The sequence below is a fragment of the Sturnira hondurensis genome, unplaced genomic scaffold, assembly GCF_014824575.4.
Source record: "Sturnira hondurensis isolate 20B ecotype Veracruz unplaced genomic scaffold, ASM1482457v3 Scaffold0014384, whole genome shotgun sequence".
NCBI lineage: Eukaryota > Metazoa > Chordata > Mammalia > Chiroptera > Phyllostomidae > Sturnira > Sturnira hondurensis.
This window is the reverse complement of record NW_028087015.1, coordinates 6,960,617-6,985,201: the sequence shown is the minus strand read 5'-3', so window position 1 is coordinate 6,985,201 and position 24,585 is coordinate 6,960,617. Positions and strand designations below refer to the sequence as shown.

Genomic DNA, 24,585 nt, shown 5'->3' with positions numbered 1-24,585 from the left:
AGGTACTTCCCTGTACCTGGCTGACCTTCGTCACAGTCCCCTTCTGAGCAGTCACTGCCTCGCCACTCCCTGCTCCTTTCTTCCCCACCAGTCTCAAGTATGCACACGCCCTCCTCCTCCCACACACCCTGGTCGAAATTATCTCAATATTGCCACAATCCCCGCTGATTTAGAGGAAAGCTTGAGAAAAGGCAAACAAATAAAACAAGCAAACAAAACCTTTGAAACCTATTCAGTCAGTACTCCTACAATGGCTTCAACCAGGCCACCTCTGCTATGGGCCCAGCCTGCTGCCTTGCAGCCCTGTTCCTGCAGGAGCTTCCTCACATCTGCTTACTTCCCAGAGTGCTCCAGGGCACTGCCCCTCCCCAAACCAGATTTCTCTGGAGCAGCCAGGGCATGTTTAAAAACTCTGACAATCTCTTACACAAAAGAGTTTACTTTTCTGGTGATATAACTCCTCTTTGCAGCAAACCCTGGGACACTGTTTACAATTAAAATGTCTTTCTAAACAAAGCACTGCCTTTCTTGTCACATTAAAGAATACAAAAACACCTAGAGTTTATGAGACAGTCATACATCTTAATATGGGCATACATTCTGCAAAATGTATCATTAAGTGATTTCGTCATTGAGTGGATGTCATAGAGCACACCTACAGAGACCTAGATGGTACAGCCTCCCACACACCTTCTCTGCATGGTGCAGCCCATGGGTCCTAGGCGACAAGCCTGCACAGCATGTTCCTGCACCAAACAACTCAAGCTTAAATCAAGCGCCAGAGGAAATGATGCCATCAAGAGACATGGGAAATATTAAATATATAAGGATGCTGCTGGCCTCACAAGGCACACTGTTTTATAGCAAACTTTATTTTAGACGTAGAAAGAGTACACTTTAAAATAACAATTAAGAGTATAGTAGAGTAAAAACATAGACCAATACCAGTTTTTTGTTAACATTATCAGGTATTACGTACCTAACTGTATGTGCCACACTTTTATGCGACTGGCAGTGCCGTACGTTTGTGCACACCAGCGTCACCACAAACGTGTGAGTAACATGTTGTGCTGTGTTACCAGAGCCACGTGTCACTAGGCAATTGGAATTTTCCAGTTCCTTTATATTCTTACTGGACCACAATCGTACATGCGGACTGTCATTGACTGAGACATTGTTACACTGCACATGACATTGTCATCCCACTGCATAAGTAGCTATAAATATAGATTCTAACTGATATGCTACAGTATATTTTCAGCAGACATATGGTGTTAGGATTCACTGGTGTAGAAGTGGTGCCTATTCTTTGATATATAAGGCTCAGTGGTGTAGTGACTCGAGTGAGGAATTTGGACTTAGAAGACCTGAAAATACATCTAGGCTTCTTCACTATTAGCTGTATAAACCTTACTCAGTCTGACTGCAACTTATTTTGAATCTCTATAAAATGAGAACAATTGTACCTCTAAGATTTTGTGAGAAAAACTAAAATCCTGGATGGAATACTTAATTGCATTCTGCAATTATAAATTATTATTATTATTAGCCAATGACCTCACATATTAGATCTTAATTCCATTTGATATCTGGTATTAAAATCTAACTTTTCATTCAATTAGCTTATACACAAAATCATAAGTGCATAATCAGCCTTTGCTATAATTATTTCTTAAAAAATCAACCAATTATGAATGATATCTGGAATAAAAATCACACATACACAAACACATAACTACATACATATAAATCAACTTCTACTTAGTAGTGAATTTATGAATTTAGTCATTAAGACCTAGCTTAAATTCTAATCAAAAGCAGTTGTGAAAGGGTAATAGATTCAAAACAAGACTAAGTACACTGCTAAAAGGAAAAAATAAGAGTTGCCTTGAGATAGATAATATAGCAAATGTTAGTAGCCTCCATATGTGACACATATATTTCAGTTCTTACTACTTACTATGTTTTGATGAGGCCAAGGTTGGTAAGGAAAAGTAAGGTGATCCCCAGGCGGTAGAGTTAGCATGAGGAGGGCTCGGAAAGAGGGAGCAGGCAGGTGCATGCAGTAGCACTTGTTGCTTGTTTACATGTTGGGAGGAATGATGAGCAAGGCGGTTGATGAAGTTGCCCAGGGCTCTGGCTTAGGACATTGATTGATGGCTGGGGCAGCAAATAACAGAGAAGAGAAAAGCAGCTGTATGTTAGAGGTGAAAAGATGGTGGATGAATCCAGTTTGAGAAATTTTGTGTGGATGAATGTTCAAATTGCAACTCAATACAGTTCCAAGACTAAAGCCAGAATATACTGGTCATTGAGATTTAGAAACAATCAAATAAAAGTTAAATACAAGAAAAGGAGACAAGATTATCTTAAAAGATCATGTGGGCCAATGCCAGAATTTTGAGGAAGAAAATTGTTCAAAGGAAATGCAAACCAAAAAGGAACTAGAGAAACAATCATTGGAAAGAGAAGAGGACTACCAGAGTTGTAAAAAAAAAATGATATGTGAGGCTGGCAGTGTCAAAAGCAACTGAAAGACTTTTATACACCAAGGTAAAAAAAAAAAAGATAGGTAAAACTGCCATTGAACATCTTCATCTTCTCAAACTTAAATAAAGAAAGCAAAAGTTCACAAGAACACAGGTGCATGATTCTTTGTAGATGTCAGACAGCATAGGAAAGCGGAACGGTACACTCGGAGAGCAGTTTACTGCACATTTTGAGTATAGTCTTACTGGATATAGAATTCTGGGTTAACAGTTTCCTTTCTGTTGGTACTTTAAAGATGTCACTCCTTTGTCTTCTTGCTTGCAGAGTTTCTGGAGATGTCTACTACAATTCTTCAACTTGTTTCTTTGTGTAATCTGTCTTTATTTCCCCTCTGACTGCCTTCAAGATTTCCCCTCTGTTTTTGGTTTTTAGCAATTTTAACATGAAGCGTATGTGTGTGTATTTTTATATTGCATTCTAATTTAGCAACTCTCTACATCTGAGCTTAAAGCAGAAGCTAGACAGTTCACTCTAGAATTCATCAATATTCTAAAATGAAGAAATTTAACGTTGTCTCCTGCAAGTCATGGAAGTGATAGGGATTTGTTAAGAATGGTAACTGTTTGGATTCTGATGATTCAGTGCCTTTGGGTTATTTTAGTGGAATGAAAACTGACCCTAACATTTTCTAAAGTTTTTGGGAAAAGGGCTAGAAAGCACTCCTTTTTAAAAAAGGTTTTGGACAAGCTCTAAGGAAAGATTGCTTATTTTGTTTGACAAAGGCCAGGTTAAAACACTTGGTTGAACAGATCTTGTATCATAGACATGTACATGTGAAACCTACATGACCCTATTGCCAATGTGACTGCAATAAATTTAATAAACAGTATAAATAAATAAATGTGCATAGTACTGTAGAAGGAGTTTTCATGTGTGCAGAGTTGTAACTTTGTAAATTATCACGTTTGCTTGGACTTGGAATGAGGAGTTTCTGCTGGGTCTCTGTGGAGTTCAGAGCCTGGACACCAGGTAGAACACAAGAGAAAAAGCAATTTGCTGTGGGGAGATTAGCAAGGTGATAAAAACATACATCAGTGACTGAGGAGAAAGGACTCAGTAATAGGATTTGTCTATAAATGCCAGAAATAATCATTTTTATACTCAGTTTTAAGGGTTTTATTTTTGTATTGTGTTTTTCTTGCATTATGTCCAGGACTCAGTGAAATTTTATTGTATGTTACAACCTAGAGAAGTAAGAGAGAAACCATACTGTCCACGTTTGGACACAGCAGCTCAAAGGTCTCTGGGTAAATGGGGGAAAGACAGGCTTGATGAAACTGCAGGTAAGCTGCAGGGGTCAAAATGGTGACTATGAGCAGAGAGCTGGACAAAGCTGTTCTCATTGGAACATAAATTGAAAAGATTCAGATCTCTTCAAAGCAGAGCCACTTAAAACATCATTGCCTTCTACCTCCCCACTGGTAACGTGGGTGCCTGAAGTAAGAGAACTAACTGACTCTTTCAATTCTCGGGAAAGTGAGTATCTCTTCAGATCTATGCATTCTTAAAGGCAACCAGTGTCTAGAAGAGACGGTGCTTTCAGGCGGTCGGCAGAGGCTTGATGGGCTCAATTCCTTCATCAGGATCCTGTTACTATATTGAGCGGGCAGAGTAGTCATCTGTTAGTTTAAAAAGAACCTATATTTTCGCTACAAGCATCATAATGTAAAAAATATTTATCAAGCCTGTGTTAAGAAATACAGAATCTTTGCAATACATAGTCATAATCTTAGAGTTAACAGAACTCTTCCCACTCATTTCATTTTCTCCCCTCATTTTAAATAAGATGAGTAAAGTGGAGACCAGCAAAGTAATTCACCCAAAGTCACGCATTGGTAAAAATGTGTGAAATTAGGGTGTAGGATAATGTAATGAGTGATGTGTATTACTCTAGAAAAAATATAACTTTGGTTTCAAATAAGCAGATGCCAATGACAGTAACTATTAATCTTCCTTCTTTATGTCTCTATATAGACATATGATGAACACATTTATAAACATAATGATGATAATTTAAAAATTACAAACTAAAATACTCATGTTTCTTAAAATTCACAGTGTGGTATTATCAACAATACACATTTAAAGAATCATATGTATAGACCTGATCAGATCTTTGGAATCTCTCAATATAAGACCTTTTCTTATTCTCCTCAACATTAGAAACCCCTGTCAGAAAGTATTAGGTTATATCTATTCTGAGTCACTTTTGTCAACATCCAGTTCCATTTTCTTGTGGTTGTTTTTGGTCTTTCCATCTCGGGAGGTTTTCAGCATTGCTTTGAGAAGTGAGAACATGCAAACTCCTTCTGAATAGACAACAACCTACCAGTTCAACTGCCAACTGCTTCCCTCACTCCAAGTGAGGAAATACTTGGTCTGAATTACTGCATGATGCTTTTTAAAAATCGTATGCTTTCCTAGTCTTTGTATACATGCATACTGGGAACTTCTCATCTTTTCCTCTACTCCCTCGTTTATCTTTAAATATCCTCCTGAAACTATTGTTTATAAGCAATGTCTAGGTCTCTGGTGGTATGATTCATTATATTGACATGCAAGCCTGCTGGTAAATGAATGCTATGTAATGGCCTTTTCTAGAAAAATTCAAGTTCACTATTTAATAATATTATGAGGTATGTGCACTAAACAGAAATGTAGTCCTCTAAATCTTGTAACTTTTTGTGTTAAACGACTTTGTGGAAAAGACGTTTTTGTTGCGGCATGGTGGTGTTGCCATCGGTTTTTGGCAGTTTTAATACATTTGGTTTTTAATGCTCAGTGAGCCAGGTTCTCCACAAATCCCAACCTGACAATGAGTTGGTGAAATGTGAACTCTCTGAACCTCTGGGGTACCATACGGTGCCTAGCTCCATAGCGTATGACTGCTGTAGTGCAGTCAGATACTTGGTGAGGGCTTAATAAATATTGTTGACTGGATTAAATTCAGGATGTTGAGCGATATAAACATATCCAAATCATTAACACAGAAGCAATATGTCTGAGACAGAAGCCCAGACTGCTAGATAGTAAGAATGGGAGGGGAAAGAACAAATATGATCATAAGAAAGTCATAAGCTAAATACCTTATTCCCAGTCCATGTGCTATAAGTGGGGCTGCACCCCTACTTCCAACAGGTGTGGTATGTGGCCCAACCCAGGTGATAGAAGGAACAGGAAAGCAGAGTCAGGGAGGCTCTAGCTGCATAGCCATGAACTATCCTTGGCCCTGGCATCATGACTTTTAATATGCACAACTTAGGGGAACGTGAGAACTGATAAGAATGACCTTTCCCATCAATAAAAGTAAAGCTGGTTCTTTGTTAATCTGTTTATTGATGAATCCATTCTATTTTTTAAAAATTCCTAAGACTTAAGTTACTTGGTACAGAAGAACAGGATACAATTGAACATCATATAACATTAGCTTGGGGTGCTTTTTGCTTGGTAGGTGTGGCTTTTTGTTTATTTTTATTTTAATATGTGCTCTTATTACTGTGTTCTCCTTTTACCTTTGAAGTAATCAGAGTAGATATTGGGAGAATTTGATAATAAGCTAATTACTTATGATTTTTCTCCATGCCCTGCTCCCACCACCACCACATAGATACAAAGTGGCAAAACCAAGAGTATAACTTAATACCTTAAGGACCCTTCCCTCTGCCGCCCTTGAAAGCACTTATCTTGAGAAACTGTGTAAACACCTCAGTAGTTTTCATTGAAATCATTTTTAACCTTCAAAACCATTGCTCATAGGTAGCCATTTTAACTGTGAACATTGATATTTAACACTAATTTTTAAAATAGAAATTTGGCTGTAGTTAAAAATAATGTCTTTACAACATAAATTTTTGTGGGGGAAAATAATACTAAAAGAAAATATTAACAATACCAAAAGAAAATCAAATTATTAGGCTTTTCTACACAACTGCACTTTGTTACAAAGCAATATTGTCTATAGGACTCATTCTTTAATGCTCACCATCAATTCAACAAGACTCCTTTCCATTTTTATGTATTTTGATATTTACATTGATAAGTGCAATACTTCAATTACTTGGACATAATACTTGCAATTCAGCTCCAACTTGAAATTTTCCAAAAATGAAATAGCAAACATATCACAGTATTGAAAAAAGTGGAGACTTTTCTGAGACAACAATGTAATGATTGGTTTTGCCACTAAAATTGTTGTGTTATTGATTTCAAAGCAAACAGTTGTTGATCGATCCCTATTCTTTCAGAACTTTCCTCCATACTACCATTCATTTTTACTCTCATCTATTCTTGTACTATTGCTGATGGTTGAGAAAAATTTTATTTAGCCACTCTAAAACTGTCTATGCTTCTACAACAATAAACATAATTGACAATTATGGCACATTATTCACAGCTCAAAATAGCTCTGCCAAACAAGATAACCACAATGCAATGAAGAACTAGTGCAGAAAGGTATGAAGGATGGGACTTCAGACTCCCTGGGAAGAATGAAAGATTAAAATGGGATAGACTTGGCTGGTTAGGGTCAGACTGGGGTAAGGGGATAAAACAATAAAAAGAGAATTATAAAAATTATACATATCATTGTTAAATACGCTCTATAATGATAGAGACCATATGTATCTTACAATTGGTTGGACACCCAAAACAGAGCACAGTTATTGATACACAGTAGTCATTCAATAAACATTTGCTCAATTTTGTAAAGAAAGAGCACAAGCCAGAGGCAGGAATAATAACCAAAGGAATAAAACCTCTGAAACAACAAATCCTACCTTCTGTTTGTTGCTATAAAGACATAAGCAAGAATATTATTTTGGTTTTTCTTTGTACTTAACACTTTTCAAAGCATCTTTAGCTATATTATCTCCTTTGACCTTCTTGGGACTCCAATGAGTGGCCACAGGTGAACTATCCAGTTTCCATACACATCTCTTTATCAGCATTCTAAGCTGTGATAACTTGGGAGCTTTGTGGGGTAGGGGATGATTGATGTAGTAGAGAAAGGAGGTCAGTCTGAGAAGGGATCCATTATTTTTATTTAACCATAGAACTCCCAAAGTAATCATTTCCATAAGGTAATCGTCAGGAACAATAAATGCAGATATCTCTACAGCATCATACAAAATGTATCATCCTTTCCAAACTGGGTCTTGTCCGCCCTGTCCAGGTTGGCACTGATGGGATGAAATGGCCTAAGTTACTCACCCTGGGCCACTAAGAGAACAATTGCTTCCAAAATCCAGCAATATGAAAGTACAACTAGAAAATTTTTGTTTTTTAAGACTATGGTAAATTTGGTTTAGAAATGTTTAAAGCCTTCTACGAAAAGAGGCAACCCTAGGGCACCTACGGGGCACATTTTACCAGGCGGGCTCCTGTCTCCTGAACTCAAAACTATAGCCTAGTTATGTGGGCTTTAAATTTAGTATCCAAATAGTTTTCCAGATATCCTAGGCCTATCAAACAGGCAGGATTTGCTTCCAGATTTGAACACACACACATACACACACACTCACACACAAAACAGGGAACCTCAATTAAAAGACATCTGGTGAGTGACAATTTTATCCAAATGTAGAACATCCAAAAGAATCCTAAGTCAAACAGAGGGCAATTTCATCAAGGAACTAACAAATCCAATTGAGCAGAAAATATCCTGAATCTTCCCAAAAGGGTAGGAAGAAAAAAACACAGGCTACTAAGAAACTGAGAGTTTAGTGTAAAATACTAAAAGATATTTTGGAATTCAATACCTAAGAGAATTGATTACTAAAGATTTTCAAATTTTTTATTTATTTTTCATTACCATTTAATTCCCTTATACCCCCCTCAAAGAATTTAAATTTATTTCGTTTATTCTCCAGATGAGAAGGTTTATAAAAATTCATGAGTTCAGATAATATCAATGGAAATATAAGGAAAGTTACTTTAAAATATTTTGAATACCCCCAGATTTAAAAATATAGTATAATTACAGAAATGTTGGTGTGCCTTTTCCCTCATCTGCACCTTGGCTTCCCAGTCCTGGCCAGCACGAAAGCAGTGGCGTTGCCGGAGGGAATGGAGGTGACTCAGAGAACTCTGAAACTTGCAAACCCCTGAAAGTTAGCTCAGCTGGTAAATCCATCCACAGGACAGGTAATTCAGAGGCCTGGTCATTGGAATGAATATTAAAAACAAACAATACAAAACAAGAGTTGTGAAGGAAGGGAAAATATTTTTGAGTAAAACTGAAATTAGCACCCAGGTCTATGAAAAGAGTAGAACCTCACAAATCATCGAGTCCCCTCACATAAAATCTAGAAAATAGACAATGAAGAGAAAGGTATTAACCAGATCAATTTCAGTATTTTCCAATTGACGAAATATGTGGACTCCAGAGTATCGGTCATCATCCTGTGGGTATAAATATCAATGACTTATTAAATAGTCTGTAAGAATCAAACTATTGTAAATGGAATGTTTGTATCCCCCCAAAACTCCCCATTCCAGTGGGATACTATTTGTAGATGGGGCCTTTGGGAGATAATTAGGGTTAGAAGAGGACTCTTATAAGGAACTGAACCAGGAGAGCACCTTAGTCTTGAATTTCTCAGCCTCCAGGACTCTGACAAATAAATTTCTGTTGTTTAAGCTGCAGTCTGGTATTTTGTTATGGCAGCCCAAGCTGATGAATTAGTCTTTTGCCTCAATGCCTTTGCACATTGATGTTTCTCCCTCTCCCTTCCCCTCTCTCTAATAGTAAATAAACAAAATCTTTTTTTAAATGGATGAATAAACACACAATTTTTAAATAAATTTCATTTTTTTGTGGGGATCCTCCCTCATACACAAGAATTTCATTTAGCTAAATGGCAACTTGTAGATCTGGTAAAGACAGCTTGGGGTCAAACTTGCATTATTTTTCTAAAAAATTCAATAAAAGTGTCATTTTGTGCATTTAATCAACAGTCTGTTTGGGATATAAATTTAATAATAAATTTAAATTTGTCCATCTCCATGTTGTATGGGTTCATTAAAACTGCTCTCCAGAATCCTGTATCTTAAAACATCCCCATCTCCACAGCCTTAGACTCAGGTACCCCTGCTCCCCACTCCCTCCTGGTGGTTACTCAGTGTCTCCCTCTCAGTGGGGGGTGGGGGATCTACCCCGCTAGGTAAACCAGAAGCTCCGGAGGCACTTTCACCTTTTCTCTCCCCTACATCTCAAAGCCAATGCCTTACCAAAAGCCTTACTATCATTACTATCATTTTCTTACTATCAATGCCTTACTATCATTTTCTTTTCCTCTAAATATCCCTTAAATGTGTTTGGTTTTCTCTATCTTCCTATCATTGCCACCACTGAGTTAGTTCTTCTAATCTTTATTCATAACATCGAGGCCACCACTTTTCCTAGCACTACGGAGTCACTGCACATATCTTAAGTCTTCCTGGAAGCCCCTCCTCTCCTATTTGGTCTTCTTGTTAAGCTAACTTACTCTTCAGATCCAAACTCTCAGTCATCTTTCCTCAGAGAAGCCTTGTCTGACTTCCCTAGAAAGGCCAAGTCTTTCTATGACATGCTGTTGTTGTGCTGTGAAGTTGCTCTCAGCAGATGTCACCGTTTATTTATTTGCTCATTTTGTTAACACACACTTATCAGCTTCGTGAGAGACACTATGCTGAGGACACAGTGAGGACATAACAAGCAAGCCCCCTGTCCTCAGGAAGTCTGTGTTCTGGGATGAAGGAAGAGGCCATTATACATGAGGACAGGTTGGAGGATACCTGCCCTGCGACAGGAGATGCAGTAGAGAATCGCTGGGTCACACTTATTTGTGTGATTCTTTGACAAAAGTCTGGCTCCCACAGCAGGCCGCAAGGACACAGCTACTGAGCCAATGCCCAGTTCCTCATCTTGCACCCACTACGGCTACAAATTATTTCCCCAAGTAGCAAAGCATCACTTTAAGTAAAAAGTGTTTTGTTTATATATTTTATAGCTAATTTTTTTCCTGGATCCCTCCCAAATGAAGGAAGAGTTTAGAGCATTAGTCATTAAAAGAGACACTGTACCAGGTCTTGAATGTGAGTAGAAAAATATGAACACTGATTTAAGTGTCCAGGGATAAATAAGATGACCATCTAAAGACAGTCTTTTTTCCTTCCTCATTTGTATGGTTTTTTGCAGTAACAGATACAAGATATAGAGAGACACGTAGAGAGGAGCAGAGGCCATTCTAACACTGAGAATATTATTTTGGAGTTTCAAATGTCATAAGGCCCAAGAAAAACATTCTCAGCTTCTAAATCACACAAATTCTTTAAACTTTCATCATCAAAATCAGGAAATATCTGCTTCTAGGTGTACAATTTCGGATTTTATAATGGCAAAAAAATTTAAGGGGTGGGAGGGTGACAGTTTTGAACCAGTGCAAAATAAACTTTTGAGACTCTAACATAACAACCTCTAACTGAGCAAAAAGTCTGGCTCATTTCTCTGATAAACCGCAATCTCCCGCTTAGAGTCATTTAATTATGTGAGAGCACGTTCTTTATGACAGTGGATTTTCGAGAAGCTAAAAAGGAGCAGAATGACAACTCTGCTGTTTACATTTGGACAAACATAGGCAACTCGGGTTCTCCTAATCTGGAAAGTGTGAACCTTTCCACCAAGATGGAAACTTTTGCATTAAGCAAATTTAAGAAGGAATTCTCTTAGGATCATTAAGTACTTGCAGTTCCTTAAAGTCACGGCTGAGTCAATCATTTGGATTTAGAATGTTTTCCTGCAAGAACAGGGAAATCCTTAATGATATACTTTTTATCAATGTAAAGAGTCTTTATTCTTGAATTTTTTAACTTCTTTTTCTTGTTCAAGTACAGTTGTCTCCATTTCCCCCCACAACTCCCCCCACCCCAGCCATCCCCACCTCCCACCCTTCATCTGGCCCACTTTAGTTTGGTCCATGTGTTTTTTATAGATGTTCCTGAAAACCCTACCCCCTTCCCCCTCCAATTAATGATATATTTTTAATTATCCAAAATATTCTGCCTTTTGCCTTTATATATTTTTATATTACATGTCTCTGAAATTTAATACAAGAAGAAAGAATTAAGTAAATGATTTGCTTTCATATTTAACTTAAATAAGAAAAACTCAGCAATAGAAACATGTGTTTGCAGTTAGTTAATTTGTACGCAGGTCACTTCCTTTTCCAATGAGCAACTGTCTAATAATAGAAGGAATTCCAAAATCCAAGCTATGGCTGTTTATTTTATATAATAATACATATAAACAAACACTAACCAGTAAAACAAATTAATTTGGACATTCCCTCAGAGTTTGTTGAATTTCCTAGGCTGATTATTAAACACAGCCAGTGTTTAGTAAAGAGCTGACATATTTCTGGGTTTATCCCCATTTTTTAAGAAACCCTACTGGGCACACTATACTTCCCTCTCCCCATACTCCTGTATTACTCACCCTTAAATGCGGATGGTTACCACAGAAAAGATTAAAGATGGTCTTTGGCCATCACAATAGAATCACTGGTTATAAAACAAAGCATTTGCATACTAGAGAAATGTGTTTGCGTTTGTGGTTTTTCCTGACGCCCTCAAATGAATGTCCCTACGTCACAGCTACATCTGTTTGGAAGCCTTTTCCCCTTGGGTAAATGTACCACGGCACATGTCCTCAGAACTTGTCTGATGAAAATCCACAGTCTACTCTGACCCCTGCCTTGTGCAGCTTTGAATTGCTCTATTTGTTTGTGCTTTCTTTCATAAATTATGAGAAATCTAAAATTTATCACTAATTTGGTATCTTAAGAATACTCAGTAATTGGGAATAAGGCTTAATCTTCCTCAGGGTCCTGAAGATGTTCACTTAAAAAAACTTTTTAAAGGAGGAGAGAGATTAAAGACATACACCAGGGTAGAAAGCTTATGAAGTTATGCTGCACTGATTAAGTATTTGCATTATTCACTGTATACATAAACTTTCAGAATGTGATTGATTAGAGTACCTAGTGTTGTTAAATTCAATTTGTCCTTTTGGACTTATCCAGAAAACTTGATATACAAGGCACAAATGTCTCCAGTTTCATATTTTAATCACATAATTTCTGCATGCCTCCCAAAATCAGAGTGTCCAATATCATGCCAGTAGGCTTATACAAATGCATGTCAAGACATATAAAGTGGCTGAAAGAAAACTCCCATCAAATGTCAACCAGGCCACACAGACGAACACATTCTCTTATTTGGTAATAAACGGTATACAGTCGGAGAACTAAAAGTTAACCAAAGGATTCTCACAAGCCTGATTATGATAGCACAGTAATAAAATCCAAACAGCAAAATGTTATGAAAACAAAGGGTACTCACGCTTTTGCTCCGAGAAAGCAAATCGCAAGTATTTCTTTTCATGGTGATGTCTCAGGTAATTCAAACAGGCAATAGTTGTTTCCAACGTCACTCCTCTCACAGTGGCGATTATCCACTCAAAGGCCAACTGGCATTCTGAAGAGAAAGGCAAGGAAGTGTTTAATCAAGTATATGATTAACACGTGTACTTTGAAATGCTGTCTTCGAGTAGGACAGTAATTCTTAAATTATTCATCAGAACAGGCTAAAATGATGCTGTGTTTAAAGCAATAAATGTACACACAAGCAACATTTCCAAAACAACTTTTGTCAAATGTAAGTTAGAGATTTCAAGCACCATCTGTTTTCTATTACAAATCCAAGTCTACATTCCTAGTAGCTAAAAAGTATATGTGTAGCCACAACCTAAAGTTACATGTATGTCATGAAAATGCATACTGCATTGTGTGTTTGATGATTCTTGCTGGTACGACTAAGGACCCCTCAATTTTCCACCAACAGATCACTAAGATAGCCTTGTGCACTGGTGGTGGACTTTGTCTACACCTGAAAGCCCTCTGACCACTGTGTTCTGGCCTCCTGTTTAGTAACAATAATAATGCACAATATGGTGAGCCATCCCGGTGGCTCTTCAGTAAAATTTTGTGAGTTCCCTACCATTTGGGTTCAATGAGATCACAAGGAAGGATTGGGATGAACAGTTTACCAAATTAAGTAATAACTAAAATAACCATTGTGCTGTGTTCATTCTGGTATTCAGCTATATTTGGATATTACTTACAAATTCATAGAGAATAATTGCACTCTAAGAGACGAGGCAAACAAGCTTGGCCGAACACAAAAACGCTGACATTGCAGATGTGGACTGACATTGTAAGTGCAGACTGATTCTAACAACAGTATGTATTTTGTAATTCAGATTTTTCCTAAGCTTCTCAAAAGACTTGTGTCTGAGGTTTATGGAAAGGAATAAGAGTGAGCAAGGTCTGAAGGAGTTTGTTTTGCTTAAGTGATTGAAAAATATCACAGTGCAAAGTAGTGTGAATTATACATTCAAAAAATAAACAAAACAAAGTGACTACATACATTTTTGTAAAGCATACCAAATGAAAGGAAGGAGAACCCCACGGAACCCAGCCACTCTGTGGGCCCCTGGAGGAGGCCAACCCTCAACAGCAGAACACGACAGTCCCCACCCAGGGGGAAGGGACCTTCCCAAGCTCTCCAGCACCAGGAATGGCACACTCTCAAGGATCAAAGACTTGTTTTGAACGCAAGAATCACCATTCAAAGCTTATAAAAAGAAAAGGGAGATATTTTTAGAGAGGCCAGAGACATTGCAACAGCGAGGTGGAACTACAACTAGAAAAACAGAGTTTGTTATCGCTAAAAACATGTCTATATGCAACTTGGGGACCCAAAGAAAATGAAAGGACAAAGCTTTCTTCTGGGGTTGATGGAAGTGCTCACCTGAAGTCAGAGAAAAATGCACAAAAATGAACTGCTAGGATAAATATGATTTCTTTGAGTGTGTACGGATTTTTTTAAGCATGTGGGAGTTGCAGGAAAGAGCCAATCCACAAATGCCAAGTTCTCAGCCAGTATACCTCTAGGAATTCAGTCACCCCTACTGATTAGTTACAATGCCAAGCATTTTATCGGTGCTCAGAAAATATGGAATTATGTTACTGGCCTAGATCAATTTAAAAAGTGAACAGAAATAATATAAACTGTGAACTAAACATTCCCCCATTCCTGGGGGGAAAATAAAATCCTTTAAATGATGTAGGGAGAGTATATGCTATCAAAGAAAAACTCATTCAAAATATTTCATTATCCATTTAGTATTTAATGAGTACCCTTAGGGGCAACAATGGAAGAGTAGCCCCTAGTGGGCCAGTGAAGCAATGGTTTTAAGTTAACAAATAACCTTAGGATTTGCTAAATTAATGAGATTTTTAACAAATGTATCTTGACATCTTTTAAAGACTGTCATTAAGAGATACTTTCCAGCAGGAATTTTTAACCCATAGAAGTTAAAAGAGGAAAATGGATTTAATGGAAAACAGTACTGATGGGACAGCCCTTCCCAGCCTGTATACCCAACTACGACAGCGCAGACCTTGAAAGCAAATGAGCATGGGTTAGAGTCCCAGCTCTCTAACTGCATTCTGTGCAGCTTTAGGCACATTACCTAACCTCTCTCAGATTTTTCCAGACCTACAAAAGGGAGGTAACACACATGTGCATTTTGAAAAGCCTCATGAAACAATAAAACTATGGAGATGGAGAACAGATCAGTAGCTGCTGCAGGACAGGAACAGGGTGGAGATGAAGTGGGCAGTGGAGATGAAGTGGGCAGTGGAGATATCAATGGTAGCATGAAGTTCCTTTGAGGTGATGAGACAGATTTGTGTCTTGCTTGTGGTGGTGGTTTGATGAATCTATTCATGGGATACAATTACATAGAACCAAACACACATACACATATATGCAAGTGCATGTAAAAATGGTGGAAATGGAATAAATTTTGGAGTTAAGTTAGTCTAATTAATAATATTTTACCAATGCAAATTTCCTGGTTTAAATATTCTACTACAGTTGTATAAGATGTCCCTATTGGGGGAAACTAGGTTAAGGATACAAAGGACTTTATGTACTTACTAATTTTACAATTTTCTGTGAGTTTATAAGCATTTCAAAATAAAGAGCTAAAAAAACCCAAAAGCAAATAAACAATATGAGTTTTAACATGTATAAAAAGTAGTTTCTAAGAGAATGCTTGGCTCTCATCACCATCATCCTTCATTATTACCTTTTCTTCACTTACATCAAATGGCAAGCAACAACAATCACCTATTCTTATTTCCCCTAAAAGTGCCAAACTCTCTCAAATACAACAAACTTAGGCAAGTGTACTTTCATCTACAGAACCATGAACAATGTGTCAGTTAGCAACCCAGGAGTAAACAGACAATGCACTCGTATTAGGATCATTAAGGGATAGTTTAGTAAAGGGACCACTGAAGAAGATGTGAGTAGCATAGAGGGGTCTACAAAGGATGGTGCAGTTCTTGGTCTGGCAGCAATGCAGTTCTTACCACCTCCAAACTAAAGGGACAAGGAGAGGGATGGGTCACCAATACCTAAAAGGACATAGTCATAGAGTGGACTGCCTTGAAAAGGCATGTCATTCTCTGGGACACAGTTAACCTCAGGCAACCCACAAAGGACGGAGGAGAGGAGGTGAACATGATCTTCTTCGCCTGCCTCCTTCTGATCTCCTGGTGGGGCTCCTCTTGCCAAATGCAACAGAGCCCAGGCAAAGGAAGCTGCTGCTGCACACCTCACTGGTCAGCCTCCCAGGACAGAAAATCTCCTAGGGTGGGATAGGGAGGAGAGTGGAGCTGGGGGGACCCGGAAGATGTGCCACAAAAACTTGGTCTGGAGTGTCTGGAGAAGATTGCACTTTTCTGCTGTCTCATTTCATTATAAGAAAAGTGTATATAATTTATCCTTAATCTTCACATTAGTCCTATGAATTAGTTTCTATAGAGTGTTATCCCCACTGTAGGGTGGGCCAAAAATTTTGTTTAGTTTTTTCTGTCTTAAACCTCATTCAAAACAATTTTGTTAGACTGTATTGTGACAGCTGTCATATTAGTGTGCATTTCTTTTTATTTAATATTTTATTGTTGTTCTATTACAATTGTCCCAATTTTCCCCCTTTACTGTCCTCCATCCAGCTCCCCCCCCCCGCTCCCACAGTCAATCCCCACACTGTTGTCCACGTCCATGGGTCATTCATACATGTTCCTTAACAAGTCCCTTCACCTCCTTTCTACCCTTATCCCCCCTTCCCCTCCCCTCTGGTCATTGTCATTCTGCTTCTTGTGTCCATGTTTCTAGTTTTATTTTGCTTATTTGTTTGTTTTGTTCATTAGGTTCCTTTTATAAGTGAGATCACATGGTATTTGTATTTCACCATCTGGCTTATTTCACTTATAACACTCTACAGTTCCATCCATGCTGTTGCAAACAGTAGGAGTTCCTTCTTTCTTCCTGCTTTGTAGTATTCCATGTGTAAGTGTACCATAGTTTTCTGATCTACTCATTTACTGATGGGCACTTAGGCTGTTTCCAGCACTTGGCTATTGTAAATAATGCTGCCATTAACATAGGGGTGCATATAAAAAATTTATCAAAATTGTTGAATATTTTTGTAGCCATGATAATACTGAAGATAGAAGAAAATAAGCAAGATTTTTGGCATATTATGCTTTATTATTTCAAGAAAGGTAAAAATACAACTGAAGAGCGAAAAAAGATTTGTGCAGTGTATGGAGAAGGTGCTGTGACTGATTAAATGTGTCAAAAGTGGTTTGCGAAGTTTCTAGGTACTATTGACCTTTTGGCCAAATAATTCTTTGCTGTGAGGCTGTCTTATGCATGGAAGATGTTTAGCAGCACCCCTGGACTCTACCCACTAGAAGCCAATAGCAAGGGGGATGGCCAACATACTCAAAATACCCAAATTAATAAAGTTATTGGTGAAAATGAACAACGTGTCTTTTATTTTACAGAAAAAAAACTAAATGGACTTATGGCCAACCCAATACAAAAGAGGAAATCAGCTCCAAGAAGTTAACAAAATTGCCCAGTAAATAGCAGAGCCAGGATTCAAACCTGATTCATCTGACTCAGGTTACTAAACCTCAAGTTACTAACCTTTTAGCAAAAAAGTCCATATTTTTGTATACCCTACCACCGTGCTTTACTGCCAATATCATGAAGCAATGCACTTTAATGATCAGCAATTGCTAACCTATGCAAATGTCAAAGCTGTGGCTAAAACAAAGGATGTTTGATCTAAAAGGTTTACTTGCTGGAAGGCAGTTATCTTTGTTTCTACAAATTCCTCACTCAGCACAGGCAATGCTGGAGAGGGCAGAAACGCATTCCCTCTGCAGGTGCACTATAAAGGAAACCGGGTGAGAGAACACTCTCAGGTGCTATTTCATTACTTTAGGAATCTCCACATACAAGTGAATTGGGGAGAAGGAAGGATCAGCTCCTCCAGGGAGAACACTTTATGAATAACCACGAATAGAGAAGGTAGGTAAGATAGATGGTGCTGAAACATTCAAAGATGGACTCTGAGCTGCAGCACCTGAATAAATTTGGATGCTTTGATGAAAGGATAAGAGAGTTAACCCAGGTTCTTTCCTAGAGATTACGGATTTATTTGGTGGAAAAAGCTGGGGACGGCATCGGAAGAAATACGTTCTACTTTCATCCCTATGTCATATACACAAGCTGTGTGGTATTAGGAAATTCTCTTATCTCCCTTTCTCTGCCATTTGCTTGCTTCTCTGCAGATTGGAAAAACTATTTTCACAACCCACCTCACAGAGTTCTTATGGACATTAGTTAGTGAAGTGACAGCCTTCACAGGACACCCTGGGGAAAAGAGGGAAGATGTAAATAGCAGGAAACTGCTGTGGCCATCTTTAGATCTGCACTAACAAAGAGTCTTTTCTCTTAATTCACAACTTCAGAAGGAATAAGGATATATCAGAGGCTTAGACACTGGGGCAAATGTCTAAGTTACCTGTCTTAAGTGTGGAAAGGGCCAATTAGTGGGCATGTCAGAGCCCATGGCAATAATTTAAACTTTCCTATGAAACGTCTTAGGTTTTTAAAGTGTTTTTAATTTATTTTTAAATTACATTTGACATTCACTATTACTTTATATTACTTTCAGGCATATGGCATAGTGCTAGACATATAATGTACAAATGATCTTCCCTATAACTCTAGTGCCCACCTGGCACTACATATAGTTATCACAATATTATCAAGTATATTCCTATTTTATATATTTCTTATCATCTTCATAAGGACATAAATTGTTGAAAAGGAATTTTATAATAAGTAGCAAAAGTATAATGGTGTTTTATATATAGTATATAGTAAATCAGAAAGCAAATTGAAATACAGAAACTGCTTTATATATGAAAATATTCTTAGCAATGCTACTTATAGTAATGAAAATTTGGAAATGATTTAGATGTCCAATAGTAAGAAAATATCTAAATAAATATGAGAAACCTCAGTTTGTACTATGCATTTAAATATGTATATATAGCACAAGATATTTTAATTACCTGAGAAAATGCTTCTGCTAAATGTTAAGTGAAAAACACAATAAGTTGTATAAATAGTATGAGCTTATAAAAAGGTATGCACAGAAAAAAGACTGGAAAGAAATATAGGAAAATATCAGTAGTTGTAAGTAGATACAAGCATTATGAGTGGTTCTGGTTTTCATTCTATATTCTGTGGCTTCTTAAATTCTTAACATTTGGAAAATATAATACTTAAAAATCAGTAAAAGAAAGTATTTGAGTAAGTATAAAACAAGTTAGTAACCTCTTCCTACTTCAAATTATCTTGTAAATTCTAAGATAGTTTTGGTGCGATTTTTCCAGGATGTTGTCCTTTCAGTTGTTTGTTTTCGAATGTCCAACTCTGCTGTTTTATACACAGTATTTGACTTTGCCTTTGAGACTCTACTAACTGGGAAAAGGCTTAGTTTGAAAAGGCTGGCCCAAAATTTCTTGCCGAACCTGATCATCAATATCATCCTCCTTGTTTTTTTTCCCCAGAAATGGTGACAAGCCAAAGAAAATCTGCAGGCTCTCCCTCATCTTGAAATTCAAACAGTTATTGAAGCCCCCCACCCCCAGCCACAGGCCCATCCTAGTTTCTGACAATGCAAAACACGTGGAACTCAAACAAATACAAATAATGGATTGAATCAGCAAACGAGAGATTGGGTTACACAGGATAAACAGCGCAATCCATAAAATGTTTTCATGTGTATTATAAATTGTAAAAAATGTAACGGAGAGGAAATGTCTGTCACAACAAGAAAAATTCATAAAATCAATTAACAATTGACCTCTTTATCTAGGTTTAGCTTCAACAGGCTTTGCACTCTTTGGGCTATTCAGATCCTCTTCTTAATGACTTCCTTAACGTCTTAACATTCGATCAAAAGTTGTACCTCACCCCATCTCACTTTTTCATATCTCCTTGAGATGATGAGGGAGTTCCTCCTCTCTGAGAGGATGAAGTATTTGTTTCTCTCCCCAGGCACAGCTGTGTCTTCTCCTTACTCCCTATCTTCCCTCCCTCTATCTGCTTTCTGGCTCCCTCCTCTCATACTCCAGCTACTGTCTCCAGAGTCTCTCGTCTTGTTAAAAAATCCTCCTTAGCCCTGTGATCTCTCCCCTGCAAGTATCACTCTTTCTCTCCATAATCAAGCTTTTAAAAGAACTGTCCATTGAACTTGTTTTCTCCACCCCCTTACTCTATTCTCTTCCCTTCAATCCATTGCAACCCAGTTTCACTCCTTCTACACTTTAGCTTATTTCTAAAGATTCTTGACCTCCATGTTGCCAAATATGACAAACTCTTCTTGAATTCTCTTGCTAGGCCTCTCTGCCTAACAATGTTTCTAGAAGAAGCATTGGTAGTGTCTCTTCTAGAAATTCTCTCCTCCCTTTTATTCTGTGATATCACTCTCTGCTGGTTGTGAATGCTTGATTTTTTTCTACTTCATGGGAGTCTTTTTTTCACTCCTTAAACCTGAATAAAATCACTGCTCTTACTCTTCTTCAATACTTCCCAGACATGACTACATACCAAAATTACCCAGGGAATTCTATAAAAGGCAGATTTCTGCCCTTCCACTAATGAATCAGAATCACCAGGAGAGGTACAGAGAAATCTACTTTTGACCAATTCCCTAGATAATATTCATGAAGCTTACAGAGCTATTGAAGTACCATACTACTGATTGGCACTTAAAAATCTCTGCTCTACATTATACCTCTGGGAAAGCCGTTAGTTTTCAGTGTTTGATTTGCCATATGTATGCTAATAATATATGTACATGTGCTGATAACATAACACAATAGTGTATGTGTGTATATCATACCCTGACTTTCCTTAAATTTTTTTTATATTCAGAAGTCTACTGGACATCTCCACTTAGAAAATCCACAACTATTTCAAATACAATATGTCCATATACTAACTCAACATTTTTTCGTTCTTCACTCCCAGATATGTTCCTTCTCTTACTCTCTGTCTGTGAGTGGTATCACCATTGATTCAAGCCAGAATACTGAGCCCCTCCAACTCCATGATCACCCACACTCAATCAGTGACCAGGCCCTGCTGGAATACCTAGCAAATAGTCCTCAGCCCTATCCTCTTTTTGCAGGTCTACTGCCAATACTCTCTTTCAGACTTACATCTACACCACATCAGGTACTTTCTAATAGGTGCCAGATAGGTACCTCCCTGTCACCAATGCTACCTACTTAGCCCTCCCTAGTTCATGTTCCCCTCATTTGTTAAACTGAACCCCACACACTCCATGCTGTTTCCCACAGCCATGTCCTTATCTGGATTGTTTTCTTCCTCTTTCTCTTCCCCAAATCCACATCCTTCCCTCTTTACTTACCTACTCCTACTTCAAGACTCAGCTGAGACATCATTTCCTCCTGAGTTTCTTGATCCTCCCACTATCCCCAGCCACATCCCCATTGCCAACCTGAACCAAAGTCCTTCTGTAATGATTTCTGCATGCCTTGCAACAGTGCATTTGCCCAATATACTGAAATGTTCTGTGTCTCACTGCCACCTTGGACTCTTAATGTCCTCAAGGGTAGAAAACTCTTCATGTTTGTACATACAATCGCAACATAACATAAGCTCAAAAATTTTTACTGTTTTCTGCCAAATTGAACTGCTTCCCTTGACTAGAATTATGAAAAGGAAAGCACATTTTGTCTCTAGACTAGAAAGAATCAAACATTTTTCTTTGTAGCTTATATTCATACAAACTATAATTCTATTCCCTTCTCCTCCCCCAAAATGATAACAGAAGTCCCTGTTACTCATTCACCAGACATTTACTAGGCACTTGTGGTAAGCGATGAGCTGTGCTAAGGTCCAGGGATGCAAAGATAAATATAATAAAATCTCTCTCTACAAGGAGCTCACAGACTAGTGGGGGGAAACAAATAGTACAATGCACTAAGTGCTCTGACAGAGGTGCAGAATAGCTGGAGTGGGACCCACAGGAGGCAGAAAGTGATTCATACACCTAATGGCTTCCAAGCCTTTTCTGAGTTATTCTGCTCTTGCGAACACTTTGCTTTAAGTTGTTCAAATGCCATTTCATATATTGATGTTTCTCCCAAGTAGCAGGGAAAGAATAAGAAACTAAGGACCAGTAGTTGTTTTCACCTTGTTTGCATGTCTGGTCAGACCTCTGTCCCTACAGAAGAGGTAGCCATGGAAGTCTACATCCAAAAAGTATTCTGTAAATGCCCATTAAATGAATAACGTGCCAGTGATTACATTTAATCAGAGAACACAAGCCACTTTTGATATCAGTACAAGTTTATTATAAAATAATCGACATTTTTGGAAAATAATTGACAATTATTATAAAATAATTGACATAGCATCTGGCTCCCAAGTAGCCCAATTCTTCACTTCCAAGGGTATAGAAATCTCAAAATACCCTCTCTTTCAACACTGCCTTTGACCAGTATTTCAAAATTTGAGCTGAGTTGTTTAGCAGCAAATCAATTACATTTCCTTCTAGGACTCCATGCTTTGTGGCATTTCCCCCAGCCTGAAAGAATGGCTGCTCTCTAAAACACAATTCTTCACCTCAATGAAAGGTCGAGGACTTCCCATTTCACCCCTCCCAAATGCGCCATCGTTACCTCCCTGGTTTTAGTGTCCTGCTGCAGCAAGGGAAGTGACAACAGATGCTTCTTTTCAACAACTTTCCCAACCATACCCTCCCACTGCCCCATCACAGTGCCCTTCCAGGCCTGGACAGTGGGAGGGACCTGAAGCAGTCTTGTCCTTTGAATCATAGGACAGCATGGTGTGGAGCCTGCTGGCCTGAGGGCTAAGGTGGCAGCAGTCTCCTCTGATACGTGTCATCACCAGCTAAGTTATAATATATTCACTGAGAGCTTCAGGACAGAGCCCCCTGAGTCATCGTGGGGAAAAACAAAATGATGGCAAGACAATTCCCACAGAATCTCTGATTCAAGGAGCGTACTACCCACAAAAGAAGTCGGAGCTACTGAAGCATTGTGACTTTTTCTTTTGCAATACTTTCCTGTTCTGTATTAAAGTCTACCATTTAGGTACTTTCAAATTTGAGAAGTGTTTAACTGGCATTATCACTGAAGGCTGTGGGTGTAGGAATAGACTGTAGTCTACAAATCATGCCTTATGAATCATAGTCAGTAGTTTCCATCACGAGAAGGCCTCAGTTCTAAAACACGAACAATTCTCCCTCGATAATTAACAAAAAACATTACATAGATGATAGATAGATAGATAGATAGATAGATAAGTATATAGATAAGAGATTCACAGAGAATAAAGGGAGCTGGGGAGAGGGAGACAGGCATATACTCCTGTTATAGATTCTGAATTCTATTATGTATCTCTTTTCAGTCTGAGCTTCAGAAATAAAACTATCATCTATAGATTATGGTAATCCAGACACTTTCAGATGTTCCTTTTTAAACCAACGCATTCCTTTGTTCTTCAGTTGTTTCCATTCATCAATTAGCATTGAATTCTGGTTTTAACTTTCCTGTAAGACTTACATTATGAGCAATCTTCTTAAAAATTACGAGTGAGTTGTTTTAAGACTTAGTAATACTATTGTCTTTATTATTTAGGATACAACGAGAAGTTGAAAAAAAAGAAGCCAGGTAAGATCAAAGGGACTAGGGCGATTGGCAGGGCATTATGCAGATCTTATTTAAGGCGGGTGCATGGAAGTTATCTAATGAGGCTTTAATAGAACAACCTTTATCCTAACACCAAGTAACTCAGTACCCTAGAGCTACCATTTCTCACTGATTAACAATTGCTACCCAAGGAGTCACTGCCTGCTGACTATATAAACAAAAGAAAAACAAGGCATACGATTAAAAAGTTCAATGTTAATTAAAAGAAACACAAACAAGGAAATTAATGCAACCAAGAAACCAAAGCCTAGGAGTGAAAACCCAAACCTGTCAGCACTCTGCTCCTTGGGAAGCGCCAACCCATTAGCATCCTCTAAGGGAACGAGCCCACTGTGGTGGAGTCATTAACACACACACAGTGTGGCCGTACATGCCTGTACTGTTCATTTTAGTTGGAGCCAAGGAACAAATTGTTAACCAATATTAAAAAGCAGTTTATGTTAAAATTAAGACAAAAACAGTAAAGAAGCTAGACAAGAAATTTAAATTTTTTTCCTGTTTTCCTATTTACAATTTTATTATGGACAGTAAAGGTAACAAACAACAAAGTCAAAATCTGTTAAGGAAGCTATTATAATATTCTGCCATGAAAGAGTCATTTTCAGCATATTCTTTCTCTTTCATCTTTAAGTTATATTAGGGAGATGGATTCAAGTGAACCTCTTCAGCTGAGTACCATTTATTCAAAATATTTTCATTTTTATATAGCTCATCCCATTCTAAAAGAAGAAAATTTAAGATGTCACCTGAAGAAAAATAATTTACATTAGAAATATTTGTTTGGAGAAGACAA

The 24,585-nt window shown here is 37.9% G+C and overlaps 1 protein-coding gene across 3 annotated transcripts in view; it reads right to left on the bottom strand.

Annotated features, from left to right (window-relative positions):
* PDE4D (phosphodiesterase 4D) overlaps positions 1–24,585 on the bottom strand; it is a 1,308,441-nt gene that overhangs the window by 1,029,684 nt on the left and 254,172 nt on the right. For all 3 annotated transcript variants that reach the window (XM_037062899.1, XM_037062904.1, XM_037062898.1), the window contains one exon: positions 12,928–13,062. In XM_037062899.1, coding sequence (XP_036918794.1) covers positions 12,928–12,969 — 42 coding nt within the window. In that variant the 5' untranslated portion in view covers positions 12,970–13,062. The remainder of the gene's footprint in view (positions 1–12,927; positions 13,063–24,585) is intronic.